Source organism: Tachypleus tridentatus, chromosome 2 (genome assembly GCF_004210375.1).
Source record: "Tachypleus tridentatus isolate NWPU-2018 chromosome 2, ASM421037v1, whole genome shotgun sequence".
Taxonomy (NCBI): domain Eukaryota; kingdom Metazoa; phylum Arthropoda; class Merostomata; order Xiphosura; family Limulidae; genus Tachypleus; species Tachypleus tridentatus.
In genome coordinates this window covers 16,902,938-16,924,992 of record NC_134826.1, presented here as the reverse complement: position 1 = coordinate 16,924,992, position 22,055 = coordinate 16,902,938, and the positions used below count along the sequence as shown (strand labels likewise).

Below are 22,055 nucleotides of genomic sequence, written 5' to 3'. Positions count from 1 at the left end.
AGTATCGGGATTCGAACCCACGACCGTTAGATGGAGTGTCCTAACCACCTGACCATGCGCATGTCGCAAACGTTTTTGGTTAACTTGACGTAAAACTTCGCTTCGATGACTTCATGTTTAAAACCAAAAGCAGCAATGAAACCCAATTAAGTAACTTAGATGTTTACTTGGTATTCTGTCGGCTCAGTAGCTCTAACTATACGGAAATTACACAATATTTTAGTATGAAAGATTAACTGTACGTTGTTAAGTCCCAAAATGTACAATGAATTGTACATGCTATCGCCACTACAAATACTGAACCCTGACGTTTAGCGTCATACGCACTCAAAATTACATCTGAGCTACCAGGAGGACGTAGAAATAAGTTTCAAAACATTAAAAACAAATCTGTTAAACTGGTCATTTTCAGATCTGTAACAATCAGGTGTCAAGTCTGTAAAAATCAATGATGTCTCATGGCTCTCGTTTGTTGGTTCAGCAAGAGAAAACCTAAGCAGTGGGTACCTGCGCCATGCCAACCACGATAAACCATCAAGCTTACTGTTAAGCCACGAAAGGATAGCAAACCTTGAGTAATAACTTTTACAACAAAAGTCACAAGAACTTGTACTAATCAACATCCGGAAAGTTTGTTTGTTTGTTTTTTGAATTTCGCGCAAAGTTACACGAGAGCTATCTACGACAGCCATCCCTACTATAGCAGTAAAAGACTAGAGAGAAGGCAGCTAGTCATCACCACCCACTGCCAACGCTTGGGTTATTCTTTTTACCAAAGAATAGTGGGATTCACCATAACGTACAACGATTCCATGGATAAAAGAATGAGCTTGTTTGGTTGGGACAGAGATTCAAACCCGCGAGTCGAGCGCCCTGACCACGTGATCATGTCGGGCCAACATCTCAAAGGATCTTCCTGGTGACATATGAAAATAAGTACTATATGAAAAACGGAACTTGTATAGACCCTGAATCAAAAGCATCTGAATACGAGGCCCGGCATGGCCAGGTGGGTTAAGGTATTAGACTTGTAATCTGAGGGTCGCAAATCCTAATCCCCGTCACACCAAACATGCTCACCCTTTCAGCGGTTGGGGTGTCATAATGTTACGGTCAATCTCATTATTCTTTGGTAAAAGCGTAGCCAAAGATTTTGCGGTGGGTAGTGATGACTAGCTGCCTTCCCTGTAGTCTTACACTGCTAAATTAGGGACGGCTAGCGAAGATAATCCTTGTGTAGCTTTGCGTGAAATTCGAACCAAAACCATCTTAATACGAACGTTGTTAGAATAATAAACGAAGTGAAGCACAATAATTCATCTCGAGGAACAGTCTATTCTTGGGACTGTGTTGGTCTTTTATCTTCAAATATCAGTGTGAACGTTCTTTGTATATCTTGTTTTCATTTCCTTAGAAAATTATATATAACCTTAAGCGTTTTCGTTACAATAGTGTCCGAGGACGCTAAGTGGACTTTCACGCTCTAGGATATTTGTAATGTTGTTGCTGAGAAAGCTATAATATGACATAAATGTACATAGTTTACACTAGATGTCAAAACTAATACCCTAATAATCACTTTTATCAAATGTGAAAAAGTTTAAAAAGTTTGTGCGTGAAAAAGAAAGTTCAAGCCCACATTTATACCAAGAAGTATATTACGTTGGCATAATAATCCGTGATGACGAGAAAACCCACTTGTAAAGAAAAATATATAGGTAAAAACGGCTGGTATGGATAGAGAAAGCACTGTGTAGAGGAGCGAACAACGTTTCGACCTTCCACGGTCATCGTTAGGTTCACAAAGAAATAAAGAGGTAACTGACCGATAGCTGACCACAAGTATACTTAATATAAGTATAAAGGTGTTCCTTTGTATTGGTTTACTTTGGGCTTGAGTTGTACAAGTAAGGCTTCTTTAATTTTGCGTTTGTTTATGTTTGTTTCTTTATTTAGTATTTAGGTGTCTTTTATGGTTATGTTGTGTTCGTTTGATTTGTAGTGTTTGAAAACGTGTGAAGATCACTTTTTGTGTTCTCTGTACCTATATTAATAAATATAATCCAACATCTAAGCACGCCCTCTACATTGCTACATTCAATTACACAACTCCCTTCAAACATGTGGTCAGCTATCGGTCAGTTACCTCTTTCTTTCTTTGTGAACCTGATGATGACCGAAGAAGGTCGAAAAGTTGTTCGCTCCTCTACATAAAAATTTTCTCAACCCAAACCAGCCGTTTTTACATATATATGATCATTGACATAATTTGTTGTGAGATGTTGAAAGGTGGGAACTACAGTTTGTAATATCATAAATTAACCAATAAGAGGATAGAAAGATTTTCAATTTTCAATGATACACGTCCGTCATAACTTTAAAATATGTTTAAGTAAATAAGTAACGTTACTGGTATTCATCCACAATTATTTAAAGAAGGGATATCAAGTAATTTGTCATTAGTCTTCGAACTATTTTGGTTCAATTGCATTACGTAAAGACATCTTTATTAATAGGGCATAATAGCCAGGTGGTTAGAAGCGATCGCCTCGCAATCTAAGGGTCGCGGGTTCGAATCCCTATCACACCAAACATGCTCGCCCTTTCAGCCGTGGGGGAGCGTTATAATGTTACGGACAATTCCACTATTCGTTGGTAAAAGAGTAGCCCAAGAGTTGGCGGTGGGTGGTGATGGCTAGCTGCCTTCCTTCTTTCTAGTCTTACACTGCTAAATTAGGGACGACTAGCGCATATAACGCATACATTTCAATATAAAGGAAAATTACGCGCTTGACAATAACAACAGCTCAGGAAATATTCAGACGTCTTTAGTAAAATAGCTTTTTAAACTTTCATTATTTTCATAAGCCGATCACTAGGTTATAAAAAAGTGTTCCATATCATTCTTAAAAAAACTATCGAACAACATCATAGATAAATATCTTTTCCACAAATTAAAAAAACAAACACCCACACGTCTTAAGGTAAAGATACGTAAGAAGTTTGGATAGTGTACCTACATCTCTTGGTGGCTACAAGTAACGACTCATTAAGAAAATCCAAGAAGAAATTGTGAACAAAACGTTGAATATACTAACAGAGGTCTACATTTATTTAACAATAATATTTTATACATTTATACAACCAGCAAATAAGAACACAGCAAAGTTAGACCAAGAAAAATATTATACACTGTCTGATTCCCTCACCAAAAGAAACTATAGGAATTATGATTTAGTTAAATCAACATATAAATGTAATGTTTATATTCATGCATATAAATTGAAATATTCGAACTAAAATCACAGATTACCGACTTACATAGACAAATACTGAGCCTTGTGATTATTGGAACAAGATGAAATTCTGAAAGACATACGTTCAGAGTTCCTCATGAGAGAATATTTAAATGAAAAGTAAATATCTTACGAGCCTCTCATCGCTAAGCGAGTAAGGCGTGCGACTCGTAATCCGAAGGTCGCGGGTTCGCGCCCGCGTCGCGCCAAACATGCTCGCCCTCCCAGCCGTGGGGCGTTATAATGTGACGGTCAATCCCACTATTCATTGGTAAAAGACTAGCCCAAGAGTTGGCGGTGGGTGGTGATGACTAGCTGCCTTCCCTCTAGTCTTACACTGCTAAATTAGGGACGGCTCGGTGCAGTGGGCTAACAACCTACTCACTTAAATACCTGTTGAAGAATCCGCAAGCGATTGTGGCCCTATGTTCCTGGATGTAATTTAATGGTGATAACAAACTAACTAAACTAAAATGTCTTACGAAGCATTAATTAGGTGTAATAATAGGTGTAATTAGGTGTTATAATAAAGTGTTTCAATAAGATATCTTTAGATTTCTTATAGTTACAACATTCCTCGCTAAATATATTCTATGATCATTCTTATGCACAGATTTCATGAAATAAGAGAGACACCTAACGTTTAAAGAATGCATAATATGCATAAGTATACAATTAAAAACTCTACAAGTTTCGGTGAGAAAACCAACATTTTCAAGAGATAGGGAGATCTTTAACCTCTTGAAGATGGTGGATTTTTTTTCACTGAAACATGTGGTGTTTAGAATTCAGTATTTATACAGTAAATTAATGTACATTTTTAAAGGTTGAATATTTTTACTTATTTCATCATTTCTGGATTATTCAAAACAAAGAGTTCAAACAAAGGAAATTTGATTTTTTCTTTACAATTGATTAAAGATAAATAATGAGAGAAAAGAGGAAAACAATAGATATTCGGTATTTGAATTATAATTTAAGTTTTAGAAACACGATGTCACAGTTTCATTCAAACACTATAACTAACCTAAAGTCACAAGACAAGATCGATGTTGAATCAAAGTATTATCAAATGTAAATCAAATCGTCATGAGAATAAGGGTTATGAAGAAGTTATCCAGTTATAAATTGATAAATAAACTAAAGCCACGAATAGAAGTTATACGATGCGTGAAATTACAAACTATAGTCACAATTGATACAGGTTTTAGTAGAGATGAATGTCTATTAATTTGGTTTGGTTGTCGCTAAGCAAAAAGGATCACAGTGAGCTATATGGGCTCTGCTCACTACAGGTATCGAAACTTAATTTTTATCAGCCTGTCACTGAGCCAATGGGGTGGAATCTCTATTAAACCTAACTACATGCTATAATAACCTAAAATAATTTGACAGGATTGTGTAAAAACAAATGTGTCACAGGGAAAAGTTATATGTTTTTGTTTTCTTTTCTAAAGGCCTCACAAGGAAATGTTCGGAAACTTACGAACAAAACGTGAAGAAATGATTCTCTCCTTCGATATCCCTACAGTTCTCACAGAAGAGATAGTAATTTGTCATAATACTGGATACTTTATTAAAATAAAAAAAATGACAAGGTATTTTAGGTCTATGTAGAGACATAAAAGAGTGTTACAGCGCTATTAAAAAAAAAATTAAAACCTTTACAGCCCCTACTTAGAGAGAGTGCGTGTGTGCTTTCTTATAGTAAAGCCACATCGGCTGAGCCCATCGAGGGAATTCGAACCGCTGATTCAGGCGTTGTGAATCCGAAGACATACCGCTGTACTAGTTGGCGGATACTTAGAAATATTGTCAAAGGTCAGAATTGCAGTTAGAGAAACTAATCGGATGCTGGACAAGAACAGAACTAATAATTCAGATTTTTTCAACGACTCAGAAAATACGATATTGACAAACAGAACTTATTCAAGATTTTATGTTATACTATCATACTACGTATTTGCTGGTTTCCTGTTTATTTTTCTTATAGTTTTGTGTTTGGAAGAATTTAATAATCGTAGGAATTGTTGACGTTTCTTATGGAAACTGAAAATAAATTCCTCTTTTTTTGGTTGTTCCAATTTTGTTTTCAACTTTTAGCTTTTTATCGATAAGTCCGAACGCTTATAATTCTAAACTCCTGTTTCGATACCCGTTCTGAGCACAATACATACAGCCCATCTAGTGAGAGCAACGGCCAGTTATTAGTTTCTTTAAAAAAAACGGCAGTTGTAGGAATAACAAATATAACAATATACATTATTTATTTCTTTGTTTGTTTTGGACTTTCGGGCAAAGCTACACGAGGGATATCTTCACTAGCCGTCCCTAATTTAGCAGCGTAAGACTAGAAGAAAGACAACTAGACATCACCACCCACCGCAAACTCTTGAGCTGAAAGGGCGAGCATGTTTGGTGCGACGGGGATTCGAATTCTCGACCCTCAGCTTACAAGTCAAACGCCTTAACCTAGCTGGCTAACAGCATACATCCCTATATACTTACAGTTTCGTTTGATTCGTTCGTTCTAGAGTGTATTAATTTCCTACTTAAACGGGTATTACTGTCGAAATCCGCATTTTATGGATCCACGCGACTCAAAAACGTATTGTTTTACTTCTTATATCTGAACATTACATAATGATGACGTATTATAATGAAATGTGTATATCTTATCAAACGTGGAAAACACAAACTAGATGTTTATAATTACCTTCGTTGTCTCGGGATCGTCGAGTAATTACCCACAGAATCTTGGAGTAGCAGTAAATTATGATAATCAAAGGAACACCGTACAGGACTAGAATACAGAAGATGTTATATGTTCGATCCTGCCAAGGATCCGATAGAAACTCAAAAGTTACGCACTGCGTATACTCTGGAAAATCTGGATGATGTTGTACCTTGAACAACACGCACTGGAAAAGGAAAAAAAAATATGTGTCATTAATAGTATGAAAAGTAAAACAATAGTAATTCTACGAAAGGAAATTCTCACAATTGTGTTGTAATAAAACAATGATATTGCATCAGTCTGTATTACATGAGTAATAAGTTGATGATTAAATGCTTTGTTTTCTTTGTTTTCAATTTCGCGCAAAGCTACTCGAGGGCTATCTGCGCTAGCCGTCCCTAATTTGCCAGTGTAAGACTAGAGGGAAGACAGCTAGTCATCACCGTCCACCGCCAACTCTTGGGCTACTCTTTTACTTACGAATAGTGGGATTGACAGTCACAATACAACGCTCCCACGGCTGAAAGGGCGAGCATGTTTGGTGCGATCGGGCTTCGAACCCGCGACCCTCGGATTACGAGTCGAATGCCTTAACACGCTTGGCCATGTCGGGCCGCTGATTAAATGCAAACCAATCATCGTAGATTAGTACTGGTTTCTTGTTTGTTTGTAATTGTGTTGTTGTTTTTTTTCAAATTTCGCCCAAATCTACACGAGGGCTATCTGCACTAGCCGTCCTAATTTGGCAATGTCAGACTAGGCAGAAGCGGGTAGTCATCACCACTCACAACCAATATTATTTTTAGGGATCAACATACATCAGGATACAATATCGTACGTACTAATTATGTTCCGTTATAATATAACTAGAGGTTCTTCGAGGCCCGGCATGGCCAGGTGGTTAAGGTACTCGACTCATAATCCGAGTGTCGCGGGTTCAAATCCCTGTCACACCAAACATGCTCGCCATTTCAGTAGTGAGAGCGTAATAATGTTACGGTCAATTCCACTATTCGTTTGGAAAACAAACAATCGAATTTCGCGCAAACCTGCAAGAGGGCTATCTGCGTTAGCCGTCCCTAACTTAGTAGTGATGAACTAAAGGGAAGACATCCAATCATATCCACCTACCGCTACTCTTTTACCAAAGAATAGAGATTGATCGTAACATTATAATGTCTAAAGTTTGAGAAGACAAGCATTTTTAGTTTGCGGGGATTCTAGCCTGCGACCCTCAGAATACGAATCGAGCGCCCTAAGCATCTGGCCATGCAGCACCTACTGGTCACACTATGTATTTTATGAATAATCAATTGATTATTCAATTCAAACCAGTCATGGTATATTTAGCATTGGTCTCTGACTAGTCAGATACATCATTCACGCTGTGTATTTTATTAATAACACTATGTAACAAAATTTTTCCTTTTTTTTTTGTTCCTAGGCAGAAAGTGTTATTTACCAATAATGTCCGCTTGTAACCCGAAGGAGTGGCGCCTTTTCATTGATAGCTCATCCAGAAGCCTCAAAGCTGTGCTGCTCCATAACGGGAATAAGTGTCCGTTTCTTCCCCTGGCTCATTCAGTGCACCTCAAAGAAGAATACAACAGCGTCAAGACCTTGGTAGAAGTCTTGAAGTATGTTGAGTATGACTGGGAGGTTATTGGAGACTTCAAAATGGTGGCATTCCTGATGGGTCTCCAAAGGTGCTTTACCAAGTTTCCCTGTTATCTTTACCTTTGGGACAGCAGGGACACCCCAGCGCACTACAACAGGAAGCACTGGCCACAATGGAGCGAGTTCTTTGTGTGTATATGTGTGGGGGGTGGCACATTGTCAAATGTGGTCCACTAGTGGACCTCCAGAAGGTGTTGTTCCCACCATTGCAATAAAATTGGGTCTTATGAAACAATTTCTCACAGCTATTGATAAGGAGTGTGCAGCCTTCAAGTACCTTCAAGACTTCTTCCCTACACTGTCTGAGGCAAAGATCAAAATTGGTGTCTTCGTTGGACCACAAATAAAGAAGATCCTGGAGTGCACAGAATTCCCTAAGAAGCTCAGTAGGAGGGGAAAAAAAGATTGGGGCAGCTTTGTCGCAGTTGTTCGGAGCTTCTTGGGCAATCACACGGCAGAAACTTATGTGGAACTGGTGAAGAACTACGGCAAAATGGGCTGCAGGATGTCCCTGAAAGTCTATATCCTTGAGGCTCATCTTGATAAATTCAAGGAGAACATGGGAGCATACTGAGATTAGCAAGGCGAGCGCTTCCACCAAGATATACTGGACTTTGAACACTGCTACCAAGGAGCGTATAACGAAAGCATGATGGGATACAATATTTGGGGGCTTATACGTGAAAGTTATTTACATTACAGTCGCAAATCTCGAAAAACTACTCACTTCTAAACATATTTGTATAACTTTAGTATAAATACATGTAAATCTTAATTCATATGTTGTTTTATTCAGACCTTATGTAAATCGAAATGTGCAAATTTGCCCGTTTTTACATAGAAAATAAGTTAATTTCTAAATTTCATCATTCAGGTTACAAAAGCAAAGTTTGAAGGGAATAATGACCATTTTCTGTACTTTTACAACATAAGCAATTAAGAAATAACACATACTATCCAGGTACAAAATCTGTGTTACATAGTGTTATAACACATTCTATCCAGGTACAAAATTTGTGTTACATAGTGAGTGTTATAACACATACTATCCAGGTACAAAATATGTGTTACATAGTGTTATAACACATACTATCCAGGTACAAAATTTGTGTTACATGGTGTTATAACACATACTATCCAGTTACAAAATTTGTGTTACATAGTGTTATAACACATACTATCCAGTTACAAAATTTGTGTTACATAGTGTTATCAGTTTTCAGGCAAATTGGTATATAATAATGAATCTTTCGAATCTATTAACTACTGATGTGTATGCCACGTTTAAAGTATTTTAGCTACACAATGGGCTACCTCTGCTATGCCCACCACGGGTATCGAAACCCGGTTTCTAGCGTTGTAATTCCGCACATCTACCACTGTACTAATGAGGGAGTCCACGATTTTAAATTTTGTTTTGTTGAAATGATCAATTGTTTCGAAGAAAAACAGATTTGAAATGTATTTGTTACTTGTTATTATTTTGAAATGTATTTGTTACTTGTTAGTATTTTGAAATGTATTAGTTACTTGTTATTACTTTGAAATGTATTAGTTACTTGTTATTACTTTGAAATGTATTAGTGACTTGTTATTACTTTGAAATGTATTTGTTACTTGTTATTACTTTGAAATGTATTTGTTACTTGTTATTACTTTGAAATGTATTTGTTACTTGTTATTACTTTGAAATGTATTAGTGACTTGTTATTACTTTGAAATGTATTTGTTACTTGTTATTACTTTGAAATGTATTTGTTACTTGTTATTATTTTGAAATGTATTAGTTACTTGTTATTACTTTGAAATGTATTAAAAGCATTAATAATTAAATTATTAATTTTTCTGAGCTGTCGTTTGATACGTCTTCATTTTCAGTGTGATAAACATTTAAATAAATCTGTTTATTTCATGTAAAAAATGCTGACTATTATGATTAAGATATTCGAATCCAAAATTAATAACGCGAGACTGTATTACACCTTTTAGTTCATTAAAATTGCTTCAATGCGGATTGTATTACAACTTTTATTTAATTAAAATTGCGCCAACACGAGACTGTATTTGTTTGTTTTTTGGATTTCGCACAAAGCTACTCGAGGGCTATCTGTGCTAGCCGTCCCGAATTTAGCGGTGTAAGACTACAGGGAAGGCAGCTAGTCATCACCACCCACCGCCAACTCTTGGGCAACTCTTTTACCAACGAATAGTGGGATTGACTGTAACATTATAACGCTCCCACGACTGAAAGGGCGAGCATGTTTAGCGCGACGGGGATGCGAACCTGCGACCCTCGGATTACGAGTCGCACGCCTTAACACGATTGGCCATGCCGGGCCGCAAGACTGTATTACATCTTCTATTTAATTAAAATTGTACCATCGCGAGACTGTATTACACCTTATATTTAATTAAAATTGTACCATCGCGAGACTGTATTACACCTTATATTTAATTAAAGTTGTGCCTACGCGAGACTGTATTATTCACAGATATCAAAAATAATTTAAGACCTAACATATACGAAATCTCTCTTTCTATACTTCGTATTAAAGTTTTGAAAGCTATCTTTTAAAAATACCTTCCTATAATTAATACCAAATAGTAGCACGTTAATTGGCGTTTAGAAACGAACATTGAAAAACAAAATGTCACAAAGAATCGAGAGCCACATAAATTATTATGGATAATAAAATCCTTTAACAGACGACAGTTATATTACGATTATAATTACAGTTATCGTCTTGAAATCTTAATCCAAGGTTTAATTTTGTAATTAATTTTTGAACGAAGACATTTTTCTCAGTAGTACTGTTGTAGTTTTCAAATACAAAGTCATTTCCACTTTATGCTGGTTCATAGTAGAAATTTGATAATTAGTGATGTCGCGAAAACCCACTTGTAGAGAAAAATCTATATATAAAAACGGCTCGTAGAGGAGCTACGTAAAAAAAATGTTATCAAGCCAAACGAGCCCTTTTTACATATATATAAATCTGATAATAGTTTTCCAGCATGGGTGTGACCTAATGGTTAGCATTCCGGACACGGGCTAATGAAAGGTCCACTTTCATTATCAAATAAAATAATCACACTGCTCGCGTTGGGGCTGAGTTAGTGTTTTATTTGTGCGCCGTTTCGGTATGCAAAGCACACGTTTCATTCGCAGAATTCATACACACACACACACATATAAGCATATTCTTTGACATTTATTTTGAAAGTAAATGAAATATACGCAGCCTGTATATAGACAACCTGGTCACGACATTAGTGTCTTCTGGTTTGTCAACCTATGCAGTAGTCCAACTTGGATCACGTCTGGTTTGTCAACCTATGCAGCAGTCCAACTTGGATCACGTCTGGTTTGTCAACCTATGCAGCAGTCCAACTTGGATCACGTCTGGTTTGTCAGCTTATGCAGCAGTCCAACTTGGATCACGTTACTTAGAATGCTGCTCATAAACTTACCACGAACGCACTTATAAGCCGTACGGGAAGATTCAATTGCATTAACGTTTACCTGATTGGTTTGAAATTTTTAAGGAATTTATAATGGATTTATATTATATCTGTTTTAATACCGATGTTTGTTTGAATTAAATTTACATTTATAAATGTAAATAATTTATACTGTTAAATCTTTACTGCGAAATTTTCATCCATTCACTAAAGTTGTAGAAGATTCTAGAGATTCTCTATATACGTTTACGTAAACACTAGTGTATCGTCAGTATTATTGTGCAGGCTGAAATTTCTGGAAACTCTCCTCACGCTTATAAGTGCAACCAACGCGACGGGCCAAGAGACAGTATATATTATTGGTTTTCAACAGTTGGTATACGATAAACTGCTGGATTTATAACTGTGATTAACGCTCATTAATCGGGAATTTCAGATATTTGACGAGAAACGCTTATGAATTTCGAACATTATAAGCCACTTCGGCAGTGGAAAACTCGGCGTGTGGTCTGCAGAGAAAGAACACAGAGCTAGCTAGTTCCCTTTTTAGTGAATTGTACTAAAATCAACTCAAAATTAATTCCCTCATCGTGAACCATCGATAAGATGTGCAGAAAGCTGCAGACTGGACAGAGGAATAAATATTGTTTGCAAAACAGTTATATATAAAACGTTATTTGAAATAACCGTTATCGTAAATTCCGTTGTATTTCTATTAAAAAAAAACTGTGTGTATCAGTATTGATGACAAGTACCATATATTTAATATATCTCGACATTTACGTAACTTCTAAATCTAAATTAGAATTTAACTCAGTTTCAAACCATTCAAAATTATAATATCTTAACAATATTATTAACTTAGCTGTTATTCGGTTACAAAAACATGACTTATCCAATCCTATTAGACTTAACTTTTCTAATAAGGCAGTTACACATGTATATTTATAACTGAATGTTAGAAGAAAATTCTTTTATTTACCACCTAAAACTTTGTTGCGTGTTTTTCTAAAAAAATTACGATACCTCAAGAGTGCTACTGTGTGATTAGAGAAGCCCAAGAGTTAGCGGCAGGTGCTTTCTTCTTGTCCATAAGCTCAATATTAAAGGTGAATAGTGGAAGTTTTATGTGAATATCCTAGATGTGAATTATTAGCAACATATGAAATTAGAATTCCAGTATTGACAATATGTATGCATTTACTTAAGTGCAACATATATTCACATATTGCCATTTGGTATATGGAATATATTTTCTCGGGAGAGTTTACTGGCAAATATTACTTTTTGGTGTGTACAAAGGTTCACAGCACTTCCTAACTTACTACTCATTTTGCAACCAGTTTATCAACGATAACACTTGACTGTACCATTCAATCAGTGATTTTCCTTAAGTTAAATTAAATACAAAAAAACGTTTATTTGTTTATTGTTAATCATGAAGCTGCACAATGGTCTGTCTGTATTGTATCCAAGAAATCCCCGAAAAAGAAAGGTCCATCTTTTGAAAGCGCTCGGATTATAGGATTTTATCATTCTCATAAGAAAGCAGGTTAAAACCGTCCAAGTAACTTAATTCAGAGCTTTCAGGAAGAGTTTGTTTGTTTGTTTTTGAATTTCGCACAAAGCTACTTGAGAGCTATCTGTGCTAATTTAGCAGTGTTAGACTAGAGGGAAGGCAGCTAATCATCACCACCCACCGCCAACGCTTGGGCTACTCTTTTACCAACGAATAGTGAGATTGACCGTCACATTATAACGCCCCCACGGCTGAAAGAGAGAGCATGTTTGGCGTGACGGGGATGCGAACCCGCGACCCTCACATTAGGAGTCGCACGCCTTAACACGCTTGGCCATGCCGGGCCCTTCAGGAAGAGACAAGCTTGACTTTTGTTATAGTTTTTTGTATGTTATTAACTGTTACCTTTAACAAGAATTAGCCGATTACTCGTAAAGCCAGTTCATTAGATCTGCGTGTGATATATTCATTACGTCAAACCTGAGAATGGAAAAAAAAATAAAGTTTTCAGTGACGCTAAACGGAGATGAAACGAGAAAATCGTGATCCCTATTGCAAATCTAAATGCACACAGGATAAAAACTTCGAGAAATTGGGGGTGCCACACGCGTGATAAAACAGTTTTTCCGTTATCATATAAGCCAGAGTTCGTCATTACAAAGCAAAAGTTCCATTCTGGTATGATACGTAAAGATAACTGGTCATCTGTATGAGGTGTTTCCTCTATAAAATTGTTAAAAGACAATAGTTTTGATTTTATTAGCTTGATTACATGTTGCAAAAATGTAGAAATAGGTGTGCATTTAAAATGCAGTGACCTTTGCCCTTTAAAGTCGTGTAGTGTCACAGGCAAGTTTAATATTTTTTACAACTCGTTTAACCGTAATTTCATCAGGTAATTAAGGAAATTAATTATATTTATTGTGATGTAATTTAAAATCTAAAAGTTATTGATATCCGAGTTTGTTTTTGTGAATAACATATATTCTTATCATTAATTAATTTGTTTCTAGTTTTCATAATCAGTCATCAATAATATGAAATTCTAATTGTTTAAAACCATTAAAAAAAAAGGTTCAAATTTTTGACAATTCTGGATACGTTAATACGTAAACAGGGACATAGGAGAAAGTGATATTCATATGTAGTATATTCAGAAACACCAACACGTTATTTAAGATACAATGTGATATGATATTTTTAACGATGATATCTTTTACGAATTCCGTTATATACGAATGTATTGCGTTCTAACCAAGTATTGTTGTAAGCACAGATTGCTGGCAAAACTGCACAAGTTTGAACTTTATTCAATGTGTAGTAGTCCAACTATCGAAGAATGGTGAAGAGTTTAGAGAAACGACCTTTATACTATAGATATATGTATATTTTATTAACAAACGTTTCGCTTTCGCAGCTTCATTAGGATTAATATGAACAACTGATACAAGGCTATTTTATGATGTCTAAGAAAGGAACTAAACACCACTTTCGGTGTGTTGCTTTATTTACTACTACAGTTTGTTTTCCAGACACGAGAGGCACTATTTGTTTGTTTGTTTTGAAATTTCGCGCAAAGCTACAAGAGGGCTATCTGCGCTAGCCGTCCCTAATCTAGCAGTGTAAGACTAGAGGGAAGGCAACTAGTCATCACCACCCACCGCTAACTCTTGGGCTACTTTTTTTTACCAACGAATTGACCGTAACATTATAACGTCCCCACGGCTGAAAGTGCGAGCATATTTGGTGCGATGGGGATTCGAACCGGTGACCCTCGGATTACGAGTTGAACGCCTTAACCCACCTGGCCATGTCAGGCCATAGTACTATTTGTCTGAGTACTTTTGTCGTCAAATACGTTTCATGAAACTGCAGAATGTATGTGCTACAATTTGACAAAATCTAATACGTCAAATAAATCAACAATATTTCCTTTTTCTTTGATCAGTTCTAATAAGACAGTAATCATCTCGTGTCTTTTAACTTTCTCAGTTTTGAACTTGGTACGTATCTCACGGTTTGATAGCAATTACATGTACCTGTTTAACAGTTTGAAGAATTTTTAGTGTGTTTTTTTTATTTGTGTATTCTAAGTCGTAAAAAGAAAAATAGTTTAATGTTTATTTTATTTCTACGCCTGAAGTGGATGGCCAATAATTAACATGCTCACGTAGGTTTAAGGTTCGCAGTTCATTCTCGAAAGAAAAAAACACACTTCTCGTAGTTTTAGTGGATGCATTTTACGGTTGACTGTCAAATTCCACTGTACAGACAGGAGTAGTCCAAACCAGACCTGACAGTTAGCATGTTGACGAGCTGATTTGTCTTTTATGTCACTTCAAAATCAGTAACAGCCGTGCCTAGAAAGCCCTCCAGTAGCTTTGCGCTTGAATTCTGAGACAAAAAATCCCTCATGGAATTTATTTAACGAGTCCTGTTCAGTAGCTGAGCTTAAAATTTAAAAAAACCGCATTTTGACATTCTCTGAGACGAAGTTAACAATAACAATAACTAAAGAACACATTGCTGGATAACAGCAATTAAAAACAATTTTAAAAAATTCTTGTGAAAACTTATAAATAGGCAGTTTAATGTAATGTTTAGCCTTCTGGTGGGTTATTATATTTTATCTCGGAAGTTTCCCTTTTGATTTTCTGAACCATATCAACAGTCTGCTTGTGTTTTCTTATAGCAAAGTCACATCGGGCTATCTGCTGAGCCCACCGAGGTGAATCGAACCTCTGATTTTGCGTTGTAAATTCGTAGATATGCCGCTGTACTAGCGGGGGACTCGTATCAACACTTATTCCACCGTAATATAGACGTAGTTACACAAGATAATCTGGTGGATAATCATAGCTCTCTAATTCCCAACTTTGTCTGTCTGTTTGATTTTCACAGTATTCTTTGTGATTTCGATCTCTGCTCTCGTTTCTTGGTATCCATTCACAAAAAGAAAAAATATACTAAAGAATTTCCTGTCGTACATGATGTTATTCGCGAAAGTAAATTAATCTTTTAAGATGTAAACACGTTCGAAATTAAAAGATAATCCGCACAGCTCATTAACAGTTGAAAGACAATTAAAGTGATATTCAAACCATAATAATGGTACGATACTCTGGAACACGGAATGCCACGAGCTCCTTCACTGCACGTGAATCGGAACACGCACCACGTGCTGTACACATTTTTTTTTATTAGTGTAACAGTTTGAATTTTCACATTCTTGCTTCCTCCGTTACTCTTTTAATAATTAAATGACCCAAGCGTGACCGAGTGGCTAACCTGCCAGTCTGTAGATCCGAGGTTCGCGCTCCGAACATTGGTGCAGTGTGTGTGTTATATTTGACTATAACTGCTCATGAATTGAGAATGGGTGACATTGACTGGTTGTGTTCTCTCTAATTTATTACTACCAAGCGAAGGACGGCTTTTGCGATTAACCTTAGGTGTATAACAGTTTCAGTTCCTAGCTTTTATGCATATTTAGGATTTGAAATGAATTTATTCAAATTTTAAGATTGCACAACGACTTTTATTTTGTAAAATATTTTCATTTTGGAAACAAGCTTTTACTGACTTTTGACCAAATAATTTTAGGTGTGTCGATAGGTGGAGTATTTGTAGTTTCTTATTTCTTTAAGTTTGATGTGGTTGATAAGCGGGAGGTTCCGACCGGTACAGTATGACCAAGTGTTTAAGGCACTCGACTCGTAAACTGAGGGTCGCGGGTTCGAGTCCCCGTCGTACCAAACATACTTGCCCTTTCTGTCGTGGGAGCGTTATAATGTGACGGTCAACCCCACTATTCGTTGGTAAAAGAGTAACCCAAGAGTTGGCGGTGGGTGGTGATAACTACCTGTCTTTACCTCTCCTCTTACACTGCTAAATTAGGGACGGCTAGTACAGATAGCCCTCGTGTAGCTTTGCGCGAAATTCAAACCAAACCAATACGAGCATGCGCATTACAAACATGATATTCAGTATATAAATACACAGATTTGTATTACAGATCGCATATTTTAAAAACTGGTATTAAAATATTCTGCAAAAGTACGTATTTCGTAAAATACAAAAAAATGTAGTATAAATGTCTAGCATTATATAATGCATGTGCATGACTTTTTTTCTCTCTTCTGCTATTATAATACTACGAGAACAACATAATAGTAGGAACCTTTATACGTGGCTAGACGGATAACAAGCTACACGGTAAAATAGAACACCAATCATTGAACTGTCAGAATTATGAAATTCTATCCACATGTACTCGAAATTAAAGTTTACCTTCCATGATATTTTTCATTAAAATATTCTTCACCCAAACTTTTTTTTTTTTGTGCCATAATAAACTACTAAACATTGGGCTTGGTCGCAACATGATGTTTCAAACTAAAGGTACGCGTAAGTAATGAATCCCGTACTGATAAAATTTCCCGCTCAATTTGTTATTGTTTCCTGTCTTGAATTTCCATTTTAAACATACTGGATCAAATATTCCAAAGACATATTGGTCGTTTCTGTTCATAATACCGCGTAACAACACACAACGAAATCTATGCATTCATTTATTAGTTTTACATGTATGACTAATGACGTAGTTTGTGACGTCTAACCTACGTATGTTGGCATGGAAAGTTTCTTCGATATGTTTGTCTCAAGGTAAGCACAAAGCAACACAATGGGCTATTTGTGCTCTGCCCACCACGGGTATCGAAATCCGGATTCTAGTATTGTAAGTCCGCAGATGCACCGCTGTGCTACTGGAGAGGGGGAAATGTTTGTTCGTTTTCTTAATTTTGCGCTAAGCTACACGAGGGCTATCTGCGCTAGCCGTCCAACGAATAGTGGGATTGACCGTAACATTATAATGCCCCCACGGCTGAAAGGGCGAGCGTGTTTGGTGCGGCGGGGATGCGAACCTGCGACCCTCAGATTACGAGTAGAGCGCCCTAACCATGTCGGGTCTTTGATAAATTTTCAAGAGGCTGTCTTGAAACAGATTACCTACAGAATTATCACCCCAAAGTTTGAGATGGTGAAGATTTTTCTGGTGGAGCAGCACGGGGCGCTTAATCTTCAGTAGGAATTTGTTAAATGTTTCGGGATATTTCGTACTGCGAAAACCCTAAAATTTAGAAAGAAAATTTTCTGGGGATAAACTTAGGAAATTTAAGTGATTTGTTTTTCTAGATTAATTAGTTGAATTATCAGATTGAACTAATATTGGCTATACGCTGAAACTGGTCACAACTGCAGAAATTAAGCCTTTTCTTATATCATTATCGAAAGTCCGGGGTAAAACAAAAATCGAAAACCTAAGAGAGAAACTACGATTAAAAATGTATCTCAGAACGGCTAGTATGGGTATTAACACCTTTTATTGACAAGGAGAAAACAACGTTTCGACCTTCCCAGGTCATCGTCAGGTTAAGAAAGAGAGAGTTTGCAAGTGACCGTTGCAGAACACGTCTTAAAAACGCGAGTATAAACGGGTACGGTATTGTAGAGGGCGTTGTAGTTGGATGTTAGGTTATTAATTAGTATAGGTATAAAGGTGTTCCTTTATATTGGTTTAATTTTGGTTTTAGTTGCTGTATAAGTAGTGCTTCTTTTATTTTGCGTTTATTTATATTTGTTTCCCTACTTGGTATCTGGGTGTTTTCTATGGTTATGTTTATTTGATTTGCAGTGTTCCAAAACGTATGATTGTTTGTATTTGTTCTTTGAATTTCGCACAAAGCTACACGAGGGCTATCTGCGCTAGCCGTCCCTAATTTAGTAGTGTAAGACTAGAGGGAAGGCAGCTTGTCATCACCACCCACCGCCAACTCTGGGGCTACTCTTTTACCAACGAATAGTGGGATTGACCGTAACTTATATCGCCCCCACAGCTGAAAGGGCAAGCATGTTTGGCGCGACGGGGATGCGAACTCGCGACCCTCAGATTACGAGTCGCACGCCTTAACACGCTTGACCATGCCGGCCCCAACAAAACGTATGAAGGTGTATCTTTGTGTTCTTTGGCTCTGGTATCCATTTTTCTACTTGTTTCTCCAATATAGAAGTCGTGGCAGTTATCACATTGTATTTTATAAATAATGTTGGTGTTGTGTTTGTCAGTGTTGCTTTTACATAGTATGAACTTCAGTTTTGTATCTGGTTTTTGAATAAATTTGGTGTTTACTGGAATGCTGTGTTTTAAGTTTTTTTTTCCAATTTGTTATTTTTTCGTTGCTATCAAAACATATGATATGCAGAACTGTAAAGTTTTGTAGTTTGTTGTATCTTGGGATTTATTGTTGTTGACTGTGTTGTTGGTCTAGGTGTGTGTGTGCATAATTTTTCCACGGTTTTTTTGAGGAAATTTGTTGATGTTGTTTTATTTTGTTGATTTCATCATTAATTTGTATCATCAACACAACACACAGCCACAAAACTCACTCGATAAAATTGTTATTACGGAAAAACAAAATCTAATATCAGGATAAGATCCAGTTATGAACACACATTTTTTTTTCAGGCAAAAACTTGCTAAAATAATTGTAGTCATTTCTAAAGTTGATTTGTTTGTTTGCCTTAGAACAATATCACGTTGGACTATCTTGTGATCCATCGCAGGCTACGAACTCCGAAACTTAGCCTTTAAACTCCGGAGCCTTTAAAGTAGGTTCATGGCTTTAAGCCAACTGATACTGCTCAGAAACTGCCTGAAAATTACGAATTTGAGACGCCATATCCTGAGGCGAGCAGCCTTCTCTTTTAGAACTGTCAGGAATTCTCAAACAAACTCTGGCTAATAGAATATTAAACGAAATGAAACCTACAATTTTCGAACGAAAGTGAACTGAGTGAAATTAATATTTGTGGAATTCAATATAACATTAATTTTACATATTATTACTGCAGTATGAGCTAAGAACGTAGGTACCATAAAACTGAGAGTTAAATAAACACACACATATTCCAGAGTACAACCGAAAACATAAGAATGAGTATATTTCTGTGTATTTTCTTATAGCACATCGGGCTATTTGCTGTGTCCAACGAGAGGAATCGAATCCCTGATTTTAGCGTTGTAAATCCATAGAGTTACCACTGTCCCAGCGGGGGACATGAGAAAACAGTGAATGTGTGAAGATATTTCTGTCGTATCAACGCATTAAATGTTTTAAGAGATGTCTTCCTTACAGTTCTTGGCGCATTATTAGGATCGAGGGTTCAAACCCCTGTCCCCCCAATATTGTGGAGGCGTTATTATTTTGCGGTCAGTTCCACTATTGGTTGGTAAAACAGTAGTCCAAGAATTGGCAGTGGATAGGAACTACTAGCTGTCTTCCCTCTATTTTTCACTATTAAATTAGGGACGGCAAGCGCAGATAGCCTTCGTGTATCTTTGCGCGAAATTTGGAAACATACATTTCTTGACACGTGGCAGTTTAATATGTAAAACAGACAACAGAAACAGGCAACCAACAAATAATTCCAAATAAGGCTGTTATTTTTGGTTCACCTTCTGTGTATATACATATATATATACACACATACACACAAATATATGGCTTTTTTTGTCATACCTTGTCCAAGTATAGTTATATCTGTCGTATAACACAGAGACTATGTTTTCTGTAAAACCTTTTTTTCACTGTTTTGTGAATATATTTCATGAAAACAAAAGGATATTACGCAACATTTCTGGATATACTGATAACAATGTGACATCTGGCTCATACATACGCTATTTTTAAATGCAACTGTTGAGAACGTAGCTAATGCGATTTTGATATATTTACATCTACTACGTAAATGCAGTTTTTCGCGTCTGTTTGGTACCTTGAGTTTATTAATTACAAGACACAAGTAAATATTATTTATACAGTTTTAATGTATAGAAATTTCTTCTGTCTAATTTGTTTTGTTTCGTCACTTAATACATTAATTTGTGCATTTCCCAGTAATGACTGAATTAATTAGCATTAATTATGTCAACTATACATGAAGTAATTTATGACTTAAATAACTCATTTTATAAAAGCTGCAATAAATGGTTCGAGTGCAGGCATAAGAAGGTAGAGTTCGGCCATTTTCTGTCGATGTATCAATTTTTGTAATGTGTATTATCATTCCAACAAAAGTAGGCCTACATGGTAATTAATATATGATAATTAGATGCAATGTTTTTACCGTCAAATCACAATCATTGGAAATTAAAACTACGCGCTCAAGCGCATGTACACAACAAATATTCAAAAAAGTGTTTTCTGAAAATATATTTAAACATTTGAGTGTGCGTAATATTCATAATAATTAGAAAATAATTAATTGTAAAATATGTAGATTTTAAGCGTTGTCAAATTTCACAAAAATTTAATCGAGGGCTATTTGCGCTACCTGTTAGTAATTCTGACTGGTTTTTTTTTTAACATTTCGCGCAAAGTTACACGAGGGCTATCTGCGCTAGCCGTCACTAATTTAGCAGTGTAAGACTAAAGGGAAGGCAGCTAACCAGCACCACCCACCGCTATCACTTGGGCTACTCTTTTACCAACGAATAGTGGGATTGACCATCACACTATGACGCTCCCACGGCTGAAAGAGCGAACATGTTTGGTGCGATCGGGATTCGAACCCCGACCCTCGGATTACGAGTCGAACGCCTTAATCCACCTGTCCATGCGGAGCCTATTAAACTTGATCTTATTTTTTATTTTACAAAGTATTTTTTTTATTTATATGTGTATATGATTTATAAGACAAAGCAACACAGTGAGGCACCGCTAAGTTTACGGACGCACAATGCTAAAGTCTAGAGTTCGATTCCCAGCGGTATCCTACTAAACAGCTTTGCATTAAAAATGATGAGAATAGATGAGTCGTTGTTGTTTTGAGTTAAGCACAAAGCTACACAATGGGCTATCTGTGCTTATAGATGAGTCCAAAATGGACAAGTCAATCGCCATGTAGAATTCGTAATAAGTGTATTTCGTTATAAATTATAAAATACGTATAATAAATCAATAATTAACCCTCAGAAATAATGAATATAAGTACCAACACTAAACGCACACATACAACGATATTGTACACGTATTAACCAGGTACCAAATCATTAAGTATATAACGTGTGCTATAGAAGTCATTGACCTAATTAACAACTGACGTTTTTTTTCTTTTATTTTCGTGAGGGTCCCTGGCATGGCCAATGATTAGAGCGTTCGACTCGTAATGTGAGAATCATAGGTTCGAAGCCCTGTCTCATCAAATATGCTCGCCATTTCAATCGTGGGAGCATTATAATGTGACAAGTAATCTCACTATTCATCAGTAAAAAAGTAACCCATGAGTTGGGGGTGGGTGGTGA

The 22,055-nt window shown here is 36.4% G+C and overlaps 1 protein-coding gene across 1 annotated transcript in view; it reads right to left on the bottom strand.

Moving 5' to 3' along the window:
* The window catches only part of LOC143238768 (adipokinetic hormone/corazonin-related peptide receptor variant I-like), a 51,221-nt gene that overhangs the window by 2,938 nt on the left and 26,228 nt on the right, over positions 1-22,055 (bottom strand). The window contains exon 2 of the mRNA XM_076479294.1: positions 6,013-6,217. Within this exon, the coding sequence (XP_076335409.1) occupies positions 6,013-6,217 (205 nt within the window). The remainder of the gene's footprint in view (positions 1-6,012; positions 6,218-22,055) is intronic.